Here is a 24,767-nt window from a genome sequence, read left to right on the forward strand (position 1 = left end):
AGATATAGATTATATCTATATCTATATATATATCTAGATATCTAGATATCTAGATATATAGATATATAGATATATACAGTTAGGTCCACAAATATTTGGACAGTGACACAATTTTCGCGAGTTTGGCTCTGCATGCCACCACATTGGATTTGAAATGAAATCTCTACAACAGAATTCAAGTGCACATTGTAACGTTTAATTTGAAGGTTTGAACAAAAATATCTGATAGAAATTGTAGGAATTGTACACATTTCTTTACAAACACTCCACATTTTAGGAGGTCAAAAGTAATTGGACAAATAAAGCAAACCCAAACAAAATATTTTTATTTTCAATATTTTGTTGCGAATCCTTTGGAGGCAATCACTGCCTTAAGTCTGGAACCCATGGACATCACCAAACGCTGGGTTTCCTCCTTCTTAATGCTTTGCCAGGCCTTTAGAGCCGCAGCCTTCAGGTCTTGCTTGTTTGTGGGTCTTTCCGTCTTAAGTCTGGATTTGAGCAAGTGAAATGCATGCTCAATTGGGTTAAGATCTGGTGATTGACTTGGCCATTGCAGAATGTTCCACTTTTTTACACTCATGAACTCCTGGGTAGCTTTGGCTGTATGCTTGGGGTCATTGTCCATCTGTACTATGAAGCGCCGTCCGATCAACTTTGCGGCATTTGGCTGAATCTGGGCTGAAAGTATATCCCGGTACACTTCAGAATTCATCCGGCTACTCTTGTCTGCTGTTATGTCATCAATAAACACAAGTGACCCAGTGCCATTGAAAGCCATGCATGCCCATGCCATCACGTTGCCTCCACCATGTTTTACAGAGGATGTGGTGTGCCTTGGATCATGTGCCGTTCCCTTTCTTCTCCAAACTTTTTTCTTCCCATCATTCTGGTACAGGTTGATCTTTGTCTCATCTGTCCATAGAATACTTTTCCAGAACTGAGCTGGCTTCATGAGGTGTTTTTCAGCAAATTTAACTCTGGCCTGTCTATTTTTGGAATTGATGAATGGTTTGCATCTAGATGTGAACCCTTTGTATTTACTTTCATGGAGTCTTCTCTTTACTGTTGACTTAGAGACAGATACACCTACTTCACTGAGAGTGTTCTGGACTTCAGTTGATGTTGTGAACGGGTTCTTCTTCACCAAAGAAAGTATGCGGCGATCATCCACCACTGTTGTCATCCGTGGACGCCTAGGCCTTTTTGAGTTCCCAAGCTCACCAGTCAATTCCTTTTTTCTCAGAATGTACCCGACTTGATTTTGCTACTCCAAGCATGTCTGCTATCTCTCTGATGGATTTTTTCTTTTTTTTCAGCCTCAGGATGTTCTTCTTCACCTCAATTGAGAGTTCCTTAGACTGCATGTTGCCTGGTCACAGCAACAGCTTCCAAATGCAAAACCACACACCTGTAATCAACCCCAGACCTTTTAACTACTTCATTGATTACAGGTTAACGAGGGAGACGCCTTCAGAGTTAATTGCAGCCCTTAGAGTCCCTTGTCCAATTACTTTTGGTCCCTTGAAAAAGAGGAGGCTATTCATTACAGAGCTATGATTCCTAAACCCTTTCTCCGATTTGGATGTGAAAACTCTCATATTGCAGCTGGGAGTGTGCACTTTCAGCCCATATTATATATATAATTGTATTTCTGAACATGTTTTTGTAAACAGCTAAAATAACAAAACTTGTGTCACTGTCCAAATATTTCTGGACCTAACTAATATTATATATATATATATATATATATATATATATATATATATATATATATATATATATATATATATATATATATATATATATATATATATATATATAGTTATATCTGCAGGTGAGATCAGCCACCTGGATGGTATGTATAGTGTCCTTATTGTTATGTCATTGTGTTTACCTGTGTCTACCTGTTGAAATGTCTGTTTATTTGCAGCAGGTGGAGTACTTGCTGGCTGCCTGAAACAGAAGTTCTGTTTTGTTCAGTTACGGCTGAAAAAGAGGAAGTGTCACAAGAATGTACTTTGAAGCTGTTTCTTCTTTGAGTGAATAAGAAACTTGGAAAAGTATACTGTTTATGTATACTGTTTATGTATACTGCGAGATACACTGGTGTGTGACATGTCCGGTCGATAGTCAGTAGTTGATAAGTCTGAAGGCCAGGTACAGAGTTATGGTAAGAGCCCTGACTGTATCCTGGTGCGTCTTCCAGAGAGAGGAGACGATAGGGAGGTTGACTTTGGTTTTGGCCAGTACAGAGTTATGGTAAGAGCCCTGACTGTATCTGGTGGAATTTGATGTGTTCTCCGCGATCCTAGGTAGGAGGAACATCGGCAGAATCCCTTGACTTTGGTTTTAATCAATGTTATTGATGTTCTGGACGGACCGTTCAAATAAGGTGTATATAGTGTGAACAGAGGTTACTAGTACTTGAAGTAAGATATAGTGAGGGTGAATTTAGTTTCTATCACCCACGTGACACTTCTTCCTGTTTGTCAGCCTGTTTGTGTTGTGGACTGACATAGAAATCTGTGTATTCTGTGGATGTTAAAAAAAATATGAAGTCGCTCCTCAAGGTGGCAGTGATCACTGCCAAGAAAGGGAGATTAGAGGAGCAAGAATGGAAAGATGTTTTGTTAAAAAAACGAGGGATTTTGAAAGAAAGATCTCCTTATGGATGCTGAGGCATGGTATAGAATGTCAAAAGATGTTAGAAAATTGGCATGGAAAGAGGAATGTGATGGAGATAGTAGATATTTCTATATTGCACCAGCTCAGAAAATGGCACCTTAGGAAGTGGCCAAGCCCATTAGGAAGCAACGCCCCCTCCTTATAAGTCGTCCCCAGAGGGTTGGACTTGTGTAGTTTGTCCCCCTGCCCACCAAACGCCCTCCCTAGCCTGCCCAGTCGTCATTTCAGGTCGGGCCGCACCTAGTTCCCTTTTCCAGCCATCTTAAGTCCCAAGGCCACTGGCCTATTTGTTGCTGGAGCAACAGAAGCCACCGGGGGGGGGGGGCAGGAAGATGACAATGATTTAACAATGATCCACTCCACCACCAAAACTGTCCCTAGTAGAGATAAACCACAGGTGCTGTCCTTATTTGAGGACGTCAGCCCACACATGGAATCGCACCATTATTCCTATAGTCCCGGACAAGAACGCCCTAAATATGTGACGTGGAAGCCTCAGGAGGCTGCAGTCCTTGTGAAGGAACATATATATATATAATATAGATAGATATACAGATATATACACCTATGAGTGACGTGTCATCAATAATTGATGTTTGATAAGGCCCGAGAGCCTGGTCCTCGACGGAAAGAGGATTTGAAAGGGGGATTTTAAAGGTACTGGTGCAGTTATAAAAGTGGGTGAAAGAGCCCTGACTGTTACCTGGTACGGTTTTCCTGCTAAGCAGTGAGTTGAACGTTGTATGCGTACTCACTGGTCTTGTGTTAGTGGATGTCAATGTATTCTTACCTAGAATTGAATACATTGGGGAAGACCCCTAAACTTTGGCCTTAAATCTGAATTATTGAGTATTGGATGGAGCGCCCTCATGGAGGTGTATGTATTATGAATTCTCTCCCTGATCCCGATTTGCATCCCAGGCCTTTCTATAGGAAGATGTGCCAAATCCAGAAAACCCACTCTGCCACATATGCCGATTTGTATGGGCTCACCCAGATTAAAGCTGGGGATTCTTTCTGGCCAGTAATGGAGCCAGGTTTGCGGGTTTACAGTGAGGGTGCGTGTACCTTATCACCCAAGTGACACTGGTGCTCTAGTTTTTCCTGGAAGATGTTTTTATGTAAAATGTACGCAGTTTTTGGTGTGAAACACCGTAGGAGAGTTGAATTTGAAAAAAAAAATAATAAGAGAAGTGTTATTTCATCTTTAGTGAAGATGAATTGTAGGTGACACACGTATGTCGAAAAGGGAAATGGAGAATTCTCCCAAGGGGGGAGATTAGACGAGAATTGATGAGTAATTATGAATCTAGCAACTACACTATGTGTATTGTACCTGCCTGTGAAAATGGCTTGTCCAAGCCCATTATTAGAAATGAAGGGAATTTTGTTTACTTACCGTAAATTCCTTTTCTTCTAGCTCCTATTGGGAGACCCAGACAATTGGGTGTATAGCTTCTGCCTCCGGAGGCCACACAAAGTAATTACACTTTAAAAAGTGTAACCCCTCCCCTCTGCTATACACCCTCCCGTGCATCACGGGCCCCTCAGTTTTGGTGCCAAAGCAGGAAGGAGGAAACTTATAAATTGGTCTAAGGTAAAATCAATCCGAAGGATGTTCGGAGAACTGAAACCATGAACCAAAAGAACAATTGAGTATGAACAACATGTGTACACAAAAGAACAACAGCCCGAAGGGAACAGGGGCGGGTGCTGGGTCTCCCAATAGGAGCTAGAAGAAAAGGAATTTACGGTAAGTAAACAAAATTCCCTTCTTTGTCGCTCCATTGGGAGACCCAGACAATTGGGATGTCCAAAAGCAATCCCTGGGTGGGTAACAGAATACCTCGATAAAAAGAGCCGGAAACCGGCCCCCTCCTACAGGTGGGCAATTGCCGCCTGAAGGACTCGCCTACCTAGGCTAGCCTCTGCCGAAGCATAGGCATGCACCTGATAGTGTTTTGTGAAGGTGTGCAGACTCGACCAGGTAGCCGCCTGACACACCTGCTGAGCCGTAGCCTGGTGCCGCAAAGCCCAGGACGCGCCTACGGCCCTGGTAGAATGGGCTTTTAGCCCTGAAGGAATCTGAAGCCCCGATGAACGGTAGGCTTCAAGAATCGGTTCCTTGATCCACCTAGCCAAGGTTGACTTGGAAGCCTGAGACCCCTGACGCTGGCCAGCGACAAGGACAAAGAGCGCATCCGAACGGCGCCGGGGCGCAGTGCGAGAAATGTAGATTCTGAGTGCTCTCACGAGGTCTAACAAGTGCAAATCCTTTTCACATTGGTGAACTGGATGAGGGCAAAAAGAAGGCAAGGAGATATCCTGATTGAGATGAAAAAGGGAATACCACCTTGGGGAGAAATTCCGGGACCGGACGCAGGACCACCTTATCCTGGTGAAACACCATGAAGGGGGATTTGCCTGACAGCGCTGCTAGCTCAGACACTCTCCTAAGTGAAGTGACTGCCACTAGGAAGGCCACTTTCTGTGAAAGGCGAGATAGAGAGATCTCCCGCATCGGCTCGAAAGGTGGCTTCTGGAGAGCCGTCAGCACCTTGTTAAGATCCCAGGGTTCTAGCGGACGCTTGTAAGGTGGGACTATGTGGCAAACTCCCTGCAGGAACGTACGGACCTGCGAGAGTCTGGCTAGACGCTTTTGAAAAAACACGGAAAGCGCCGACACTTGTCCCTTGAGAGTCGAGAGACGAACCCTTGTCCAATCCTGATTGAAGAAAGGACAGAAAAGTGGGCAATGCAAACGGCCAGGGAGCAAAACCCCGATCGGAGCACCAGGCTAAGAAGATCTTCCAAGTCCTGTGGTAGATCTTGGCGGACGTTGGTTTCCTGGCCTGTCTCATGGTGGCAATGACATCTTGAGATAACCCTGATGACGCTAGGAGCCAAGACTCAATGGCCACACAGTCAGGTTGAGGGCCGCAGAATTCAGATGGAAAAATGGCCCTTGAGATAACCAGTCTGTTCGGTCTGGGAGTGCCCACGGTTGACCCACCGTGAGGTGTCACAGATCCGGGTACCACGATCTCCTCGGCCAGTCTGGAGCGACGAGGATGGCGCGGCTGCAGTCGGACCTGATCTTGCGTAACACTCTGGGCTGTAGTGCCAGAGGGGGAAATACATAAGGTAGTCGAAACTGCGACCAGTCCTGAACTAACGCATCTGCCGCCAGCGCCCTGTGATCCTGAGACCGTGCCATGAAAGCCGGGACTTTGTTGTTGTGCCGAGACGCCATTAGATCGACGTCCGGCGTTCCCCAGCGGCAACAGATCTCTTGAAACACGTCCGGGTGAATAGACCATTCCCCTGCGTCCATGCCCTGGCGACTGAGAAAGTCTGCTTCCCAGTTTTCTACGCCCGGGATGTGAACTGCGGAGATGGTGGAGGCTGTGGCTTCCGCCCACAGCAGAATCCGCCGAACTTCTTGGAAGGCTTGACGACTGCGTGTGCCGCCCTGGTGGTTGATGTATGCGACCGCCGTGGCGTTGTCTGATTGTATTCGGATCCGTCTGCCCTCCAGCCACCGCTGGAACGCCTTTAGGGCTAGATACACTGCCCTTATCTCCAGAACATTGCTCTGCAGGGAGGACTCTGTCGGAGTCCAGGTTCCCTGAGCCCTGTGGTGGAGGAAGACCGCTCCCCACCCTGACAGGCTCGCGTCCGTCGTGACCACAGCCCAGGATGGGGGCAGGAAGGATTTTCCCTTCGACAAAGAAGTGGGAAGAAGCCACCACTGAAGGGAGGTTCTGGAAGCTCTTGACAGGGAAACGTTCCTGTCTAGGGACGTCGACCCCTTGTCCCATTTGCGGAGAATGTCCCACTGAAGTGGACGCAGATGAAACTGCGCAAAGGGAACTGCTTCCATTGCTGCCACCATCTTCCCTAGGAAGTGCATAAGGCGTCTCAAGGAGTGTGACTGACCCCGAAGAAGAGATTGGACCCCTGTCTGTAGTGAACGCTGTTTGTCCAGCGGAAGCTTCACTATCGCTGACAGAGTATGAAACCCCATCCCGAGGTAAGTCAGGGATTGGTTCGGTGTCAATTTTGACTTTGGGAAATTGATGATCCACCCGAACCTCTGGAGAGTCTCCAGAGCAATGGTCAGGCTGTGCTGGCAAGCCACCCAGGAGGTTGCCTTGACTAGGAGATAGTCTAAGTAAGGGATCACCGAGTGGCCCTGAGAGTGTAGGACCGCCTGTTCGTCCCCAATGGCGAAACGCAAGAAGCGTTCGATCGGCACATGGAGATAAGCATCCTTGATGTCTATTGATGCTAGGAAGTCTCCTTGTGACATTGAGGCGATGACAGAAACGAGTCGGAGGACGAGAGCTGAACTCTATCCTGTAACCGTGAGACAGAATGTCTCTCACCCATCGGTCTTGGACATGTGGCCACCAGGCGTCGCAAAAGCGGGAGAGCCTGCCACCGACCGAGGATGCGGTTTGTGGAGGCCGAGAGTCATGAAGAGGCCGCCTTGGTGGCGGTGCCTCCGGCGGTCTTTTTAGGCCGTGACTTAGACCGCCATGCAGAAGGGTTCCTCTGGCCCTTCTCCGACCTGTTTGACGTGGAGGAATGTGACTCGGCCGAGGGCTGAAAGGACTGAAACCTCGGTTGAAACTTTCGCTGTTGAGGTTTGTTTTGTTTAGACTGGGGTAAGGACGAGTCCTTTCCTTTGGATTGTTTAATAATTTCGTCCAATTGCTCGCCAAACAAACGGTCGCCAGAAAATGGCAAACCGGTTAAGAATTTCTTGGAAGCAGAATCTGCCTTCCATTCACGTAGCCACATGGCTCTGCGGACTGCCACCGAATTGGCGGATGCTACCGCTGTACGGCTCACCGAGTCCAGGACGGCGTTCATGGCGTAGGACGAAAAAGCCGACGCCTGAGAAGTCAAAGACACAACCTGCGGAGTAGCGGTGCGTGTGACCGCAGTAATCTCAGACAGACAAGCTGAGATAGCTTGGAGCGCCCACACTGCCGCGAATGCCGGAGCAAAAGATGCTCCTATGGCTTCATAGATGGATTTCATCATGAGCTCTATTTGCCTGTTAGTGGCATCTTTGAGCGATGAGCCATCTGCCACTGAAACTACAGATCTGGCCGCCAGCCTAGAGACTGGAGGATCCACTTTTGGACACTGAGCCCAACCCTTAACTACGTCAGGGGGGAAGGGATAACGTGTGTCATTAAGGCGCTTAGTAAAGCGCTTGTCCGGGTATGCTCTGTGCTTCTGGACAGCATCCCTGAAATTAGAGTGATCGAAAAAGGCACTCCGTTTACATTTGGGAAACCGAAACTGGTGTTTCTCCTGCTGTGAAGCCGCCTCCTCTACAGTTGAGTTGGAGGAGAAAATTCTAGCACCTGGTTGATGGACGCTATAAGGTCATTTACTATGGCGTCCCCTTCAGGTGTATCCAGATTGAGAGCACCGTCAGGGTCTGAGCCCTGAGCTGCGCCTTCCGCTTCATCCTCCAGAGAGTCCTCATGCTGAGACCATGAGCAGCGTGATGAAGTGGAAGAAGGTCCCCAGCGAGCCCGCTTAGCCGGCCTGGGACTGCGGTCCGAGTCGGAGTCCTCACCGTGGGACCTATGTGTCACCTCAGGAGCAGATTGCTGCGCCAACTGAGGGGGACCTGGGGACGAGGAATGCACCGTGCCCTGCATCTGTGTTGTTGGTCTGGACTGCAAGGCTTCTATAGTATCTTAGCAGACCATTTGTCCATGGACTGAGCCATGGACTGTGAAAGCGACTTAGAAAGTTTGTCAGCCAAAACTGCAAACTCTGTCCGTCACCTGGACAGTGGGGACCGGTGTCTCTACCTGAGCCGGGGGTCCCACCAGTGCCTGAGGCTCCGGCTGAGTGAGGGTCACAGGGGCCGAGCATTGCACACAATGAGTAGGTGGAACCTGCAGGTAGCATAGCCGCACAAGAGGTACAGGTTGCAAAATAAACCTGTGCCTTGGTACCCTTGCTCTTTGCGGACGACATGCTGTTGTCCTCCAGGAAATAAGTAAGGGATCACCGTGATCACTGAGGGATATATAACCCTAAGTTAACAGTACAGCCGAACCAGCAAATGTATACACATACATATATTATATATATATATATATATATATATATATATATATATATATATATATATATATATATATATATATATATATATATATATATATATATATATATATATATATAATATATATATACAGTTCGGCACTCTGGGGGGTCCAGCACCGGCAGACCGGTGTGGCTTACTGACCGCTCTGTGTGGCCACCAGATTCCCTGCCTCGGGTCTCCCTTAGCTGCAGCCAGAAGTTCTCCACCGCAGAATGTGCTGAAAAAATGGCTGACGGCGTTCTCAGAGGAGGAGGGAGGCGTGGGCGTAGCCACAAAAGTGCGGGAATCTGGTGCCCCAGCGTGATTAGTGAGGGGGGCGGAGGACAGCTAAGTGTGCTCCAGCCCTCACTGTCGGCGTTATACCGACCGTCCCGCCCTTTTCCGACTGGCAGGCCTGGGGGCGGGAGTATACTGTACTAGGCCGCAAAAGCCGGGGACTAAAGTTAAAACCGCGGCCGGCCGGCAGTGCACGGTCGGCGCGGTAGTCCCGGACCCATACCCACGCCGCAGTCGCTGCAGCGTCTGGGCCCAAGGTGCTTTATGCGCCGTCCCAAAGGGGACACAGAGTACCTGTGGATGCAGGGCCATGTCCCTGACGATACTCAGTCTCCTGTCCGGCAGATTCCCCCAGGGGCTGCGGAGGGAGCCCGGTCCCAGTGTCTGGATGACCGGATAGGATCCCACTTCCCCAGAGCCCCTAAGGGATGGGGAAGGAAAGCGGCATGTGGCTCCAGCCTGTGTACCCGCAATGGGTACCTCAACCTTAACAACACCGCCGACCTGAGTGGGGTGAGAAGGGAGCATGCCGGGGGCCCCATAGGGGCCCTCTTTTCTTCCATCCGATAAAGTCAGCAGCTGCTGCTGACTAAAACGTGGAGCTTGCGTGAATGTGTGCCTCCTTCAACACAAAGCAAAAAACTGAGGGGCCCGTGATGCACGGGAGGGTGTATAGCAGAGGGGAGGGGTTACACTTTTTAAAGTGTAATTACTTTGTGTGGCCTCCGGAGGCAGAAGCTATACACCCAATTGTCTGGGTCTCCCAATGGAGCGACAAAGAAATAAGCTGATATATGGGGTGGACTTGTGTGCTGTCTGTGGCGCACTGTGTCCACGTAAGCCCACCCCATTATTTCCTGTCCTGAATGTAGATTTCTTTCTGTCACTCTGTGTTTTGCCCAGCCCTGGGTGGGGTATGGTATGGGGATAGTTATCAGGGTCTGACAGGAGATAGGGATACGCTGGAGGCTCGGCCCTGACCACCATTAGGTCTACCGTCGAGATGAGGGCAAGCACAGGGTCCCTAGTTACAGGGTCAGCCCAGGGGTCCCTATATAATCCATATTCCCAGTGACAAATTGAATACCTCCTGAATGTAGATGTCACAATCCATGTCACTCCTTCCCAGGCCTCTTCAGACGCCATTTTTGGCCAACACCTACTTCCTCTTTTAGCGGCTGTTTCTTATCGGTAATTATCTTTAGCAGACGTTTTAACTCAGACACTACATAGTTCATCTTTTGACGCCATTTTAGTCCAGCCGACACCCAGTTCCCTATTTTTGTTTCAGCAGCCAAAGCCACTGCTCTGTTTATTGCTGACATAGCAGGGACTGCAGAGGGGGGATATAGGGACCTGAAACACACACTCAGTTTTTGGTCATATATGCAGTTGTTCCCCATTGTGTTCCCACTCATGAACCTTACCAGAGGTTATTGCTGATAGTCCTGTGGAAACCTTTTCCCTTCACTTTTGCATGTTTGTTTTTGCTGTATCTAGTATACAATTTAGTAGACCATATAGACTGCTCACTATTAGTCCTGGTGGACGGTGAATTTTTTCTGCCTATGGCAGTTGATGCTTAGCCTAGTTTGAGATATTCTCACTTGTATGTTATCCTGCCTGGTATCTTGCACAAGAGTTCCCTGATAGAGAGGGTGGAGGATCATGTGGTCCCAAGGGAACATTGATCATCAGGAGTTGGCATATATTAGGGTTTTCGCTGGCAGCACCCAGTAATCCTTTGTGTCCTAGTTTGCAGGGTCTGACAGGAGAGAGGGATACGCTGGAGGCCCGACTCTGACCACCATCAGGTCTACCGTCGGGATGAGGGAGTGCAGGGCCCCCAGTTACAGGGTCAACACAGGAGAGGTAGAGTAGATACGCTCCACTGCTTTTTCCTAGTTGTGTATATGTAGTCAGGGGGTGCTGCTTGGTAGTTTCCAAACCCTCTTGTGCGCTTTTCTCTTTCCCCGGGGTTTTAGGGAGTCTTAGTTTTTAGAATTTCAGTGTTCTCCTGACCCCAAGTTACACTCATTGCTCTTTCTTACAAACCTGGGTATAGTCCTTTGTATCAGGTCTCCGAGAGCCCATATGCAAACAACTACAGCTGGTAACTCCTGAGTTACAGTCAGTGTCACCTGAATTACAGTCACCTGAGTTACAGTCACCTGAAGAGTATCATCACGCCATCTCCAGCCCAGAAGTCATTCTACCTGTTTGCCATGGAAGAAGACAGCAGCCCTTTGAATACCACTACTCAGCCAGATTGAACACCTACCTAAAGCACCAGTTGAAGATCAGTGCCCGTATGACATCACTGCTCCCTGACAAAGTCACCAACTCCCGGTGTCCGGTCCTTAATCCTGCTAAACTTCTCCCTCTTCCAAGGGGGGAGGAGTGTCTCACCTCTGACACCTTGGTGGAAGAGGTAGTCGACTCTGGCATAGCTGAAACTCTGGATTCAATACAGTGACGGATACACCTTTGGACCCTGACTTAACCCCTTTGCGGATGGATCAAGATGTGCATCAAGAAGACGGTTCCACATGGGTATGGTGCTGGTAGCAAAAGACGCTGTGCTGATAGAGCAGTCGCTACCCGCATGCCTGTCTGTGAAGAAGCAGATGTATGTGCTCTCGCTGAAGCCTGCAAGATAGCAGCCAGCATCTACTCTGTATGGAAGACAAGAGACTTGATCACTGCCAATGGAATTGTACGCCGCAATGAGGCCATAGAAGAACGGATGGAAGCTTTGCTATTGCCAGACAGAGTCGCGATGAGCAGGGTTGAGGCCTACATTGGAGGAGTCAAGGGAAGCAGTAAGAAGTGTCCTCACTGACAGAACATCCAAAGAAGCCCCAAGACCACTTACCAAAGAAACAGTCAGTCAATCTGTGCTTTTTGAATGACCCCGATGTGAAGAAAGGAAAGATGGAAAGTCTTGAGAAAACATTGTCCTGACCCTACAAGAGCAAGTCTCAGAAGAAGAAGAGGACTGAGATAGGGTGCAGCTGTGGGCTCCCGGAGACTATAGAAAGTGGCTAGTGACCTGCTTTCACTGCCAGCCAAAGAGATATGGCAGGCCTTAGACACAGAACTGACTCTGCACACCCCATACCAGCCACAGAATAGAGGGAAGGTTGGGAAGATGGGGCAGTGTAGAAGGCAAGGGCATGAGAGTCTTCCCCTTGAATTGTTCAGTGTCAGACACACCCCAGCAGGGACCACTAGGTTGGGACCCTATGAAATCCTGTTTAGACGTACCCCCAGATACTTCAACTAAGCTTGTTGTTTGTTTAACTAAACATCTGCCTAATATACGTTTGAGTTTTCTCCTCCAGATCCAACCAGATCTAGATTTTTCTCTTTTCCTTTCTCTCTCTCCTCTTTTCCTCTCTTTCTCTCTCTTCCTCTCTTCTCAATCTTTCTCTCTCTTTTCCTCTCTCTTCTCTCACTCTTTTTCTTCCGGACGAAGATCCATGCATTCCACAACAAAGATGTCGGACCTGAGACCAGGAGATGGCTGTCTTCCCTCTTCTACCCGATACTTTGTGCCAGGACGATGATATCTAACCATGTGGACCGGAAGACGACTGTGCATCCCACCTTTGATGATGTCCCACCATTACCGCCTGAGGACTGAGGAGCATGAGACTCTGAGTGAAACCAACCCTGATAAATATTAGCCAATTAAAGGACTACTGCCACGTTCCCCCTTCCTGAATAACGTGAGCCAGTGGAACATAGCCATGAGGACAGTCTAGAGAATAAGGTCAGGATCTGGCTTCCTATGCATAGTCTGTTGGGTGGGGAGATTCATCCACAAGGGATGGGGTATCTCGTATGTGAGTGAGGTAACCATCGGCATTAGGACAGATCAATAGACCTGGGAAAGTAAGAAAAGACTTTTGGCTACCTCCAAAAGGGGGGACTGTTAAGGACAACATTATGAACTATTAGGAGTATATATGGAGATATCCATAAAGAACAAGATTTAAGATGGTGTTTGAACTGTACCACACATATATCTCTTGGCATAAGACTCAGACAGACAGTCTTGTGACAAGTGAATCATGCTGACATTGCTTAATATAAATGAGGAACCAAGCACATTACAGTAAATTGTATATCACAGAATAAGCTGTTCTACTTTATCCAATAGGAGACGTGTTACGTATTCTTGGCAACTAGCCAATAAGTCCGGTTAAATATTTGTACAACTTCCGGAATAAAGCAGTCTTACTTTCTATTCATATCTGAGTACGTCTCTAGTGTGAGTGAAAGAGAGTGGTATGCATGCTACCACGAGTGACTCATAATTTGGACTGCAAACAGTTTAAAAGGGATGCATGACTGAATGGCATCAACCTAAATTAAGGCTTTATCACATGTACTACAAGTAGAAGCAGGTCTGTCAGTGCAGCCAAGGAAAAAGTGCATGTAGAAATCCAGCATGCATAATCCTTTTCCTTCAAGGACCCTTATTAATATTAAGCAATAGGCTGTATCAGTAGTATACATTTGCATGAAAATTAGAAGATATTTCAACTAAGTTCTCAAAAGTTCATATTGATCAAATGTATGCACAAGGAGTGCCTTACTAAATGGCGGAATACAGTTTTGTAACCATACGTTTGGCAAAGAACAGTTGTGAGTAGAGCCTTAGATTGACTGCATGTTCTGTAGACTGTTCATGGGCAACGTAATCTATAACAGCTCAGTTAAAGTGTTAGGGATGGGTCTGACAAAGCCTGGTGACCCTTTCCAAAACTCACGGAGAAAATTTATGTAGCAAAATAAAATGTAATAATTATTCAATGTTTTAAGTAAACTTTTATCATTCGATAATATACACATGGTAGCATATTTGAGTAATGTGATCTTATAAAGCTATTTCACAATAGAATTGGAAACATTTCCGTAAAGTGTAACAATTGTTTTACATTTTTATTTCATAAATCAATAGTCCACATGAAATAAAACACTTTGTAATAGACTGGAACCTTGGTTTACGAGCATAATCCGTTCTGGGAGTGTGCTTGTTAACCAAATTACTCATCTAGCAAAGCAAAATTTCCCATAGGAAATAATGCAAGCTCAGACAATTCGTTCCACAACTTGTTCAATGTGCCATCCTAGTTCCCTATTGTGCCATACCACACGCACACAAAACACACACATATTATGCTCACCTTACCTTCCCGTTTCATCGCTGGCCTCTTGGTTCTTGTAGTTCGCTGGTACAGGATGTGTATCGGGTAACCATCGCGACCAATGCTTGAGCTTCCGCTGCCAGAGCGCTGACGTCAAAGGTGAGCATAATATGTGTGTGTGCGTGTGTTTGTGTGAGTTTGTGCGTGTTTGTGCAGACTGTAAGAGCGCGTCAGAGCTCGTATAGCGAAATGCTTGCAAACCGGGTTACTCGTAAACCGAGGTTCCACTGTATATCTTAATGAGACACATTTGTTTCTTTTCCCGTAATGAGATAGCAGTTGTTACTGATGAGATTCTATGTAGAATTTAGAAGAGGGAGGAGGGGCGGAGCTCTGCCTCTAACTTTTCCCTCTGCTTCTAGCTCTTTCCACCTCCCCGTCATCATAGAATCTCATCCAGTAACAACTGCCATCTCCTATCTCAGTAATGAGAAAAACAGATTATTCTGATAAGATTGGACAATGTTGCTTATTTTCAGGTATACTATTGATCTATAAAATACAAAGTAAAACGACAGTTCCACTTTAAACATGAAGCTTACTTTAATACACCTGAGAACTATGAAAACCAACATTCAAATGAGCGAACAAAATGGGCACGGATATTAAGAAGTAAATGTCTATTAACTAGATGAATTAATTTATTGTGTGTTTAACATTCAGTTGATGACAGCACTGAAATTAGCAAATAAAGCCAGCTAAAGCTAGGTTCACATTTCCGTTGTTTTGCATCAGTCACATGCGTTGCTTGACGCTTGTGATTGATGCGTTGTACAACGGATGACAAGAATTAGAATTCATTGTCGGACTGAGTTGTAAAAGAGCAATCAGCCGATCGCTCACAGCAGCCGGCCGATCAGCTGATCGTTCGGCCGCCGAGAATGCGTGCGGGCGGTGGAGTGCGGGGTGGGTGGAGCCGAGCGGGACCATGGTGCTGAGGACGTCAGGTGAGTGTGTGTGAGTGTGTTTGTGTACATGCCGAGTGCGGGAGGGGGCGGAGCTGAGCGGGGAAGTGTCGGGCTCCCTGCACACGTAGCCAGGGTAAATATCGGGCACATTGCTTGGTTACCCGATATTTACCTTGGTTACCAGCGTACACCGCTTAGCGCTGACTCCCTGCACACGTAGCCAGGGTAAATATCGGGTAACTAAGCAAAGCGCATTGCTTAGTAACCCAATGTGTACCCTGGTTACGTGTGCGGGGAGCCAGAGAGCATGCGCAGCGAATTCCTATGGATTGCGCTGCTCAAAAAACGTTACAGGCTGCGTTCCTGCCACCCGGCGGTCAGTCGTTCCACGACTGATCAGTCGGGCGGAGGATGCAACACAGCATCATCAGTCACAATCCGCTGCTCATACAAGTCTATGGGAACAACGGAATCCGCCAAACGGATTCCGTTGTTTACCAGAGCCGCAGATTGTGACTGATACAAATTGACGGAAATGTGAACCTAGCCTAAGGTATTACCACACCAAGTAGGCCCATAATTACACACTAGTTTTATACTTTCCATCTTCAGTAAGCAGAGGTGACTGCAGATAAAACACAATGCTATAGGTATTAGAAATAAAATACAAGCTGCTAATAGCCTGCTATTGTTCTGCAGACAAATGCATTTTTGTATTAAAGCTCTACATTTCTCTCATTTTTTTAACCAAAATGTTTTTATTGAAAATTTCAAAATATAAGTAAAAACACAAAAATACTGGGTCACCAAACCCCAAAACCACCATCCCACCCACCCAGCAAACATTCAATAAGTACTCAAGACATGTATTGAAGAGTTGCAGTACATTTCTCTCATTTAATAAAAAGCTGATCGCTTTTGAAGTAATGACATTGTTTTATAAGCTGAATATATAATAAAATAATTGGCGCTATCGCAGACAGATTAATCTCTAACAAGTACCTTAAATAGGGATACAAAGGCTGGTATTAAATCAAGAATCATCAGTCAAGAAATGCATGATTCACAAATTATAATATCTCTCATTTACAGTCCCCGCTAAATAATTAACATTAGGTGGTAAATGTAAAACTTACTTTGCCAGCTTAACTAAAGCCATTTTTTCCACATCACCAACCGCGTAAGCCCTCCAGTAGCACTGTCATGGGGAAAAAAACAAAACAGCAACATTTGCTGTCAATGACTGATGGACACTTTACACATTTTATGCTTTCCACAATCTCAAATATTTTACTTATGGCCTTTTAATTAACATAAATTTATCAAAACTGGTGCAAAAGAAAAGAGGTGATATCTGCTTGGCTATAATTGGCAGCTACTTCATTTCTCATTTACACCAGTGCTGACATACTGTGGAACCTCAGGTTTACGAGTAACTTTGTGTGCGAGTATTTCGCTATACGAGCAAATATTGCTGTAAATTTGTAACTCAGTTTACGAGCAAGCTTTGCTGTACGAGCAAATACTCACTGCACACACTTCCGGTTTCGTACTTTCACCGCGCTCTGACCCACTCTTGCAGTCCGCACAAACACACACATATTATGCTCCCCTTACCTTCCGTTCCATCAGCTGCCTCATGGTTCATGTAGTTCGCCGGTACAGGATGTGTATCGGGTAACCATCGCGACGATGGAGGAACTTCCGCTGTCAGCCGTTACTCAAAGACAGCACACTGGCGAATCAGAGGCAAGCGGCTCCTGCCTTTGACGTCAGCGCTCTGGCAGCGGAAGCTCCAGCATCAGTCGCGATGGTTACCTGATACACATCCTGTACCGGCGGACTACAAGAACCATGAGGCCGGCGATGGAACGGAAGGTAAGCATAATGTGTGTGTGTTTGTGCGTGTTTGTGTTGTGTGTGTGGAATGGCACAATAGGGGACCAGTATGGGACATTGAACAAGTTGTGGAATGAATTGTCTGAGCTTACACTATAGGAAATTTTGCTGTGCTAGACGAGTAACTTGGTTTACAAGCACACTCCAAGAACTGATTGTTCTCGTAAACCAAGGTTCCACTGTGCTTCTGCCAAGTCTCTGTCAATGTAATTCGTGCTTGTAGAATTTACAATGGTCTTAGAAATATCTTCACAAAATTGTGACTGGCCACAAAGCATAATAAGTACTGACATGTTCCCTCCTTTCAAAACACAAAAAAACATCAGCAGATTCTCTCTATGTGCCTAGAATCCTTCCCTCATGTAAAAGCATATATAGGCATCACGTGCAGGCAATTCAAAGACTTGCTCTGAAACAAGGATTATGGGTACTTGCGTAAAATCTTTCTCGGAGCTTTCATTGGGAATACAGAAAACCAAAAGTTTATGTTGCTGCCACCAGGCAAAAAGCTCAGCAGGTTACACCCACCAACTGGCACATAGCGAATTAGTTAGTGAGAAAGCAGTAGGAGACAAAACAAACAAGCACAGATTGGTCAAATAGAAAACAAAATGTAGGGAACTGCCACGAGAGGCAACTTTTCACAAGAGCAAAAGGCAAACAAAGTCTTCCAAATGGATTCAAAAGGGAGAGCCCTGTAGGGTGTCTAAAACAAAGTTGAGGTCCCACAGATCCACGGGAATTTGAAACGGGAGGCAATGACTGGGCAACACCTTGCAGGAAAGTCCTGATCTGAGATCAGGAAGCCAAATTTCTATGAAAAAGAATTGAAAGAGCGGAGAGCAGACCCTTGAAACAACCGTGACTCAAGTTCCGACTAAAAAGGCCAGGAGGGAAGGTAGGAAAAAAGCCATAAGGGCGACTTGATTGTATTTTTTTCTCTGGTGAAAATCCAATGATAGATATGAGATGAGGACTGCTTCCTTGATCATGGTCTCTATTACCTGATTTGGAGAAACCTGAGGCTCTTCGTACTATGGCTTCAACAGCCAAGCCCTGTTAAATGGAGACACTGAGAATGCTGGTGGGAGAGGACCCTGTGAAAGCAGGTCTGAATGATCCAGAACTTTTCATAGGACTTCCACTTTGACCTTTTTGATCAGTCTGGGTATCAGAAGTAGAGGGGCGGAAGAGATACAAAAGGCTGAGCTGGGACCAGGAGATTGTCAAGGCATTGGAGTTGACAGGATGAGGGCCAAGGGATCTGGATACAAACAGAGTGACCTTGTTGTTGATACTGGATGCCGTCAGATCAAAGTCGGGTGCGCCCCATTGTAAACAGATCTGGTTCAAGACTTAAAAAGTCGACCAACCGCTCAGTTGTCCACTGCAGGGATGTGAGAATTCTCCAGAAATCGGTGGAACACTGCAGCCCACGTCAGGATACAAGATATTTCTGCCGTGACCGCCAAAGTTCAAGTTTCAAGTAAACTAGCATCCATTGTCACGAACTGCCAAAGGAACGGGAGGAAGGATCGTCCGCATAGGTTGAGTGGGGAGTACTATCACCAGGTTAGAGACCGCTTGATCCGAGGAAAATGAAGAACCTGTCAATCCAGAGAGAGGGAAAGTTGAAGAGGTCTGGTTTGAAACAGCTCAAAAGGAGTTGCTTTGAAGGCAGCTACTATCTTGCCCAGAACACTCATGCAAAAATGGAGGGAATATGGGGAGGAACATCTGAGGGAGTGTGCTCCATAATGGAGAGCCAATCTCTTGTATTCAGGGAGAAAAACTTGAATCACCTACAAAAAGAACACTGAAACACATACTGTAAAAACAATAATTTTTATTATTGAAAAAGTTTAAAAAATTTCTAATAAATACAGAAAAGAAATAGGGACATGAAGGGAATTTTGTTTACTTACCGTAAATTCCTTTTCTTCTAGCTCCTATTGGGAGACCCAGACAATTGGGTGTATAGCTTCTGCCTCCGGAGGCCACACAAAGTATTACACTTTAAAAAGTGTAACCCCTCCCCTCTGCCTATACACCCTCCCGTGGATCACGGGCTCCTCAGTTTTGGTGCAAAAGCAGGAAGGAGGAAACTTATAAATTGGTCTGGGGTAAATTCAATCCGAAGGATGTTCGGAGAACTGAAACCATAACCAAAAGAACAATTCAACATGAACAACATGTGTACACAAAAGAACAACCAGCCCGAAGGGAACAGGGGCGGGTGCTGGGTCTCCCAATAGGAGCTAGAAGAAAAGGAATTTACGGTAAGTAAACAAAATTCCCTTCTTCTTTGTCGCTCCATTGGGAGACCCAGACAATTGGGACGTCCAAAAGCAGTCCCTGGGTGGGTAAAAGAATACCTCGATAAAAGAGAGCCGAAAACGACCCCTTCCTTCAGGCGGCAATCGCCGCCTGAAGGACTCGCCTACCTAGACTGGCATCTGCCGAAGCATAGGTATGCACTTGATAGTGTTTTGTGAAGGTGTGCAGACTAGACCAGGTAGCTGCCTGACACACCTGCTGAGCCGTAGCCCGGTGTCGCAATGCCCAGGACGCACCCACGGCTCTGGTAGAATGGGCTTTCAGCCCCGAAGGAAGAGGAAGCCCCGAAGAACAGTAGGCTTCAAGAATCGGTTCCTTGATCCACCGAGCCAAAGTTGACTTGGAAGCCTGCGAACCCTTCCGCTGGCCAGCGACCAGGACAAAGAGCGCATCTGAACGGCGCAGGGGCGCCATGCGAGACACGTAGAGCCGGAGTGCTCTCACTAGATCTAATAAATGCAAATTCTTTTCACACTGGTGAACTGGATGAGGGCAAAATGACGGTAAGGAGATATCCTGATTGAGATGAAAAGGAGATACCACCTTAGGGAGAATCTCCGGGACAGGACGCAGAACCACCTTATCCTGGTGAAAAACCAGGAAAGGGGATTTGCATGACAGCGCTGCAAGCTCCGACACTCTTCGGAGTGAGGTAATTGCCACAAGAAATGCCACCTTCTGCGAAAGACGTGATAAAGAGACATCCCTCAGCGGCTCGAAAGGTGGTTTTTGAAGAGCCATTAGCACCCTGTTAAGGTCCCAGGGTTCCAGCGGACGCTTGTAAGGTGGGACTATGTGGCAAACTCCCTGCAGGAACGTGCGGACCTGCGGAAGCCTTGCTAGGCGCTTTTGAAAAAATACTGAGAGCGACGATACTTGTCCCTTGAGAGAGCCGAGTGACAACCCCTTGTCCATTCCGGATTGAAGGAATGAAATAAAAATGGGTAAGGCAAAAGGCCAGGGAGTAAAACCCTTATCAGAGCACCAGGACAAGAAGATCCGCCACGACCTGTAATAGATCTTGGCGGACGTTGGTTTCCTGGCCTGTCTCATAGTGGCAATGACATCCTGAGATAACCCCGACGACGCTAGGAGCCAGGACTCAATGGCCACACAGTCAGGTTGAGGGCCGCAGAATTCAGATGGAAAAACGGCCCTTGTGACAGCAGGTCTGTGCGGTCTGGAAGCGCCCACGGCTGACCCACCGTGAGATGCCACAGATCCGTGTACCACGACCGCCTCGGCCAATCTGGAGCGACGAGAATGGCGCGACGACAGTCGGATCTGATCTTGCGTAACACTCTTGGCAACATCGCCAGAGGAGGAAACACATAAGGGAGTCGAAACTGCGACCAATCCTGAACTAACGCGTCCGCCGCCAGAGCTCTGTGATCTTGAAGTTAGAGTGATCGAAAAAAGCACTCCGTGTACGTTTGGGAAACCTAAACTGGTGTTTCTCCTGCTGCGAAGCCGACTCCTCTATAGGTGGAGGTGGGGGAGAAAGATCTAGCACCTGGTTGATGGACGATATAAGATCATTTACTAAGGCGTCCCCCTCAGGTGTATCAAGATTGAGGGCAACGTCAGGGTCAGAGCCCTGAGCTGCGACGTCCGCCTCGTCCTCCAGAGAGTCCTCAAGCTGAGACCCGAGCAGCGTGAGGAAGTCGGGGAAGATTCCCAGCGAGCCCGCTTAGCCGGTCTGGGACTGTGGTCCGTGCAGGAGTCCTCCACGTGAGACCTAGGGGCCACCCCGGGAGCACGCTGCGGCGCAGACCGAGAGGGGCCTGGAGGCGATGATCCAACAGTGCCCGGGGCCTGTGTAAGGACCGGTCTGGACTGCAAGGCTTCTAGTAGCTTGGCAGACCATTTGTCCATAGACTGAGCCATGGATTGTGAAAGCGACTCAGAGTTTCTCAGCAAAAACTGCAAACTCTGTCCCTGCCGCCTGGACAGTGGAAGCAGGAGGGTCTGCCTAAGCCGAGGGGCCCACTAGTGACCGAGGCTCCGGCTGAGCAAGTGCAACAGGGGTCGAGCATTGCTCACAGTGAGGGTAGGTGGAACCCGCAGGTAACATAGCCCCACAAGAGGTACAGGTTGCAAAAAAACCCTTTGCCTTAGCGCCCTTGCTCCTTGTGGACGACATGCTGTTGTCTCCTAGGAGAGTGATCACTGAGGGTATATAGCCAAAAGTAAACAACCCGGCCGAACAGAGAATATATATATATATATATATATATATATATATATATATATATATATATATATATATATATATATATATATATATATATATATATATATATATATATATATATATATATATATATATATATATATATATATATATATATATATATATATATATATATATATATATATATATATATATATATATATACACATATATATACACACATATATACACATATATACATACACATATATACATATATACATATACATACACACATACATACATACTCACTCCGGCACCCTAGGGGGACCAGCACCGGGTGACCGGTGTGGCTTACCGACCGCCCAAAGCGAAGTGTGTGTCCACCAGATTCCCTGCCTTAGGTCTCCCAGAGCTGCAGAGCTCGTTCCTGAAAATCCTCCACCGGCAGAATGTGTGTAAAAATGGCTGCCGGAGCTCTCAGGGGAGGAGGGAGCCGTGGGCGGCGACTAGTAAAGTGCGGGAATCTGGGGCCCCACAGTGATCAGTGAGGGGGGGGGGGAGGAAACAAAGTATGCTCCAGCCCTCACTGCCGACGTCAGGTCGACCGTCCCGCCCTTACCCCTGACTGGCAGGCCGGGGGGCGGGAGTTATGGTACTAGGCCGCAATGAAGCCGGGGACTAAATTTAATACCGCGGCCGACAAACAGGCTCGGTCGGCGCGGAAGTCCCGGTCTTCACAAACCAGCAGCTGGTGCAGCGTCTGTGAAACAAGCGCTCCATGCACAGTCCCCATGGGGACACAGAGTACCTTTAGATGCAGGGCCCTGTCCCTGAGGATACATAGACTCCTGTCCGGCAGATTCCCACAGGGGCTGCGGAGGGAGCCCGGTCCCAGTAAATGGATGACCGGTCAGGATCCCACTTCTCCCAGAGCCTCTAAGGGATGGTGAAGGAAAACGGCATGTGGCTCCAGCCTCTGTACCCGCAATGGGTACCTCAACCTTAACAGCACCGCCGACGTAGTGGGGTGAGAAGGGAGCATGCCGGGGGCCCTGTGGGGGCCCTCTTTTCTTCCAACCGATAAAATCAGCAGCTGCTGCTGACTAAAATGGGAATGCATGAGTGGATGTGTGCCTCCTTCCACACAAAGCATAAAACTGAGGAGCCCGTGATCCACGGGAGGGTGTATAGGCAGAGGGGAGGGGTTACACTTTTTCAGTGTAATACTTTGTGTGGCCTCCGGAGGCAGAAGCTGTACACCCAATTGTCTGGGTCTCCCAATGGAGCGACAAAGAAAGAGAAAATGAAACAGCGATTGTACAATAATATTAATAATATAAAATTATATTATTGTACAATCACTTTCATTTTCTCTATTTCCCCATTTCTTTTCTGTATTTATTAGAAATTTTTTAAAAACTTTCAATAATAAAAATTATTGTTTTTACAGTATGTGTTTCAGTGTTCTTTTTGTAGGTGATTCATGTTTATGCATACTGGAACCACTAACATGGTCTCTTGTCTATTGAGGGAGAAAAACTTGTCAAACAGCATCCCTAAAAAGACTACATGCTGAACAGGGATCGGAGACTCTTTCGACTGACTCATGATCCACCCAAGATGGGATAGAGTTTACATGGTGATTTCTAGACTTTCTACTCACATGGAATAAGCCTTTATCAGAATGTTGTCCAGGCAAGGATCCCCCTGGCACGAAGGATTGCCATGATTGTGTCCAAGACCTTTGTAAACGCTCTGGGTGCTGTGGGCAACCCAAAGGGAAGAGCCATGAATAAAAAGTGTGACTGTTGGACTATGAAACAGAGAAACCTCTGGTGGATTGGAAAGATCGGAATGTGAAGATAGGCATCTTAGATATCCGCTGCCCAGGTATAGCCTGGTGGAGAGGAGTCCGCTTTTATTCTAAAATGTATTCTTGGATCAGTCTCCAGTTGGCAGCAATTATTTACCCATGGTTCTTGTGTCCCCCAATGAACCAACCAAAACATCCATTGTTCAATCGGCTTTTGTAAAATTATTTAGTAAAACACTTATTACAAAAATAATGGGCTATGTACTCTATAAGATAAAAGACTGACTTAACTTTCCACAATACAAACCATAATAATCATCTGCAGAAAATAATTTGTATTTTTCCAGTTTTTTATTATTTCACTACAAAAAAAAAAAAAAATGAGTGGCTGATTAAAATTCACACTGAACTGTTAAAAAACATACTTTTTTAGCTTCCACGAGTTGGTTGAGCTTTTCATAACATTCACCTAAAGCAACAAGCATCCGCGAGTCGTTCGGTCTGAAAAGAGATCAAAGATTTATTTTGTTCAATTCATGAATTGGGCAGTCGCATCATAATCTTTTTTACAATCATTAAAATACCTTCACTCTGGTCATAAATACAATTTTAATAATGAATGGTGAGAGACTTTGAGATTTGCATTGCATTACATACATCTTTTTATGTAGACATCAGCAAAACTAGCATGATCTCTTATTATTAAGCTGGAGACAGACAGGCATATTAAACATCATCTAAGTTTTATCCTGAAAACTTGATTTTCATAAACAAGTTCAGTTTTTGCATTGTGTGCCCTCCGTTTCCAAACTTCTACATCTAAATATGTACATAAGCAAATACAGTTTACAGGTTAATAAAATAAATGTATCCATAAAAATCAGATGTCTAATAGATGTCCTGTGTTGGATCAGACTTGAGTAGGTGAGTCTAATTTAATACTAGGAACAGAAGTGTGCATGGTATCATTTTTTTTTCTCAGAAAGCCGTGCAGAGAAAAAAAAAAATCACTTCTAAATTGAAAAACATGGGTCAGCGTGCTATCTGATCAAACATCGGACAGCGCATATCCGATTATTTGTTGCACGAGCCTTTAGAAGTTGTTCTGTATCTTAGGTGCTAAGTTTGCCAGACTCGCAATTATAAACATGAATGTTTATGCATTTTGTACAAAACTATACTGGTTTCAAAATTGCTTATGGGTGCTAAAGGCTAGGTTCACATTTCAGTTGTTTTGCAGTAGTCACATGCTTTGCTTCACGCTTGTGACTGATGCGTTGTACAACGGACGACAAGAATAAGAATTCATTGT

The 24,767-nt window shown here is 46.3% G+C and overlaps 1 protein-coding gene across 1 annotated transcript in view; it reads right to left on the reverse strand.

The window, feature by feature from the left end:
• Positions 1-24,767, reverse strand: part of CDC23 (cell division cycle 23) — an 83,535-nt gene that overhangs the window by 16,485 nt on the left and 42,283 nt on the right. Inside the window, exons 8-9 of the mRNA XM_075343429.1 lie at positions 23,881-23,956; positions 16,367-16,428 (exon numbers count right to left, since the gene is read on the reverse strand). Coding sequence (XP_075199544.1) covers positions 16,367-16,428; positions 23,881-23,956 — 138 coding nt within the window. The remainder of the gene's footprint in view (positions 1-16,366; positions 16,429-23,880; positions 23,957-24,767) is intronic.

The sequence above is a fragment of the Anomaloglossus baeobatrachus genome, chromosome 4 (assembly GCF_048569485.1).
Source record: "Anomaloglossus baeobatrachus isolate aAnoBae1 chromosome 4, aAnoBae1.hap1, whole genome shotgun sequence".
NCBI classification, from domain to species: domain Eukaryota; kingdom Metazoa; phylum Chordata; class Amphibia; order Anura; family Aromobatidae; genus Anomaloglossus; species Anomaloglossus baeobatrachus.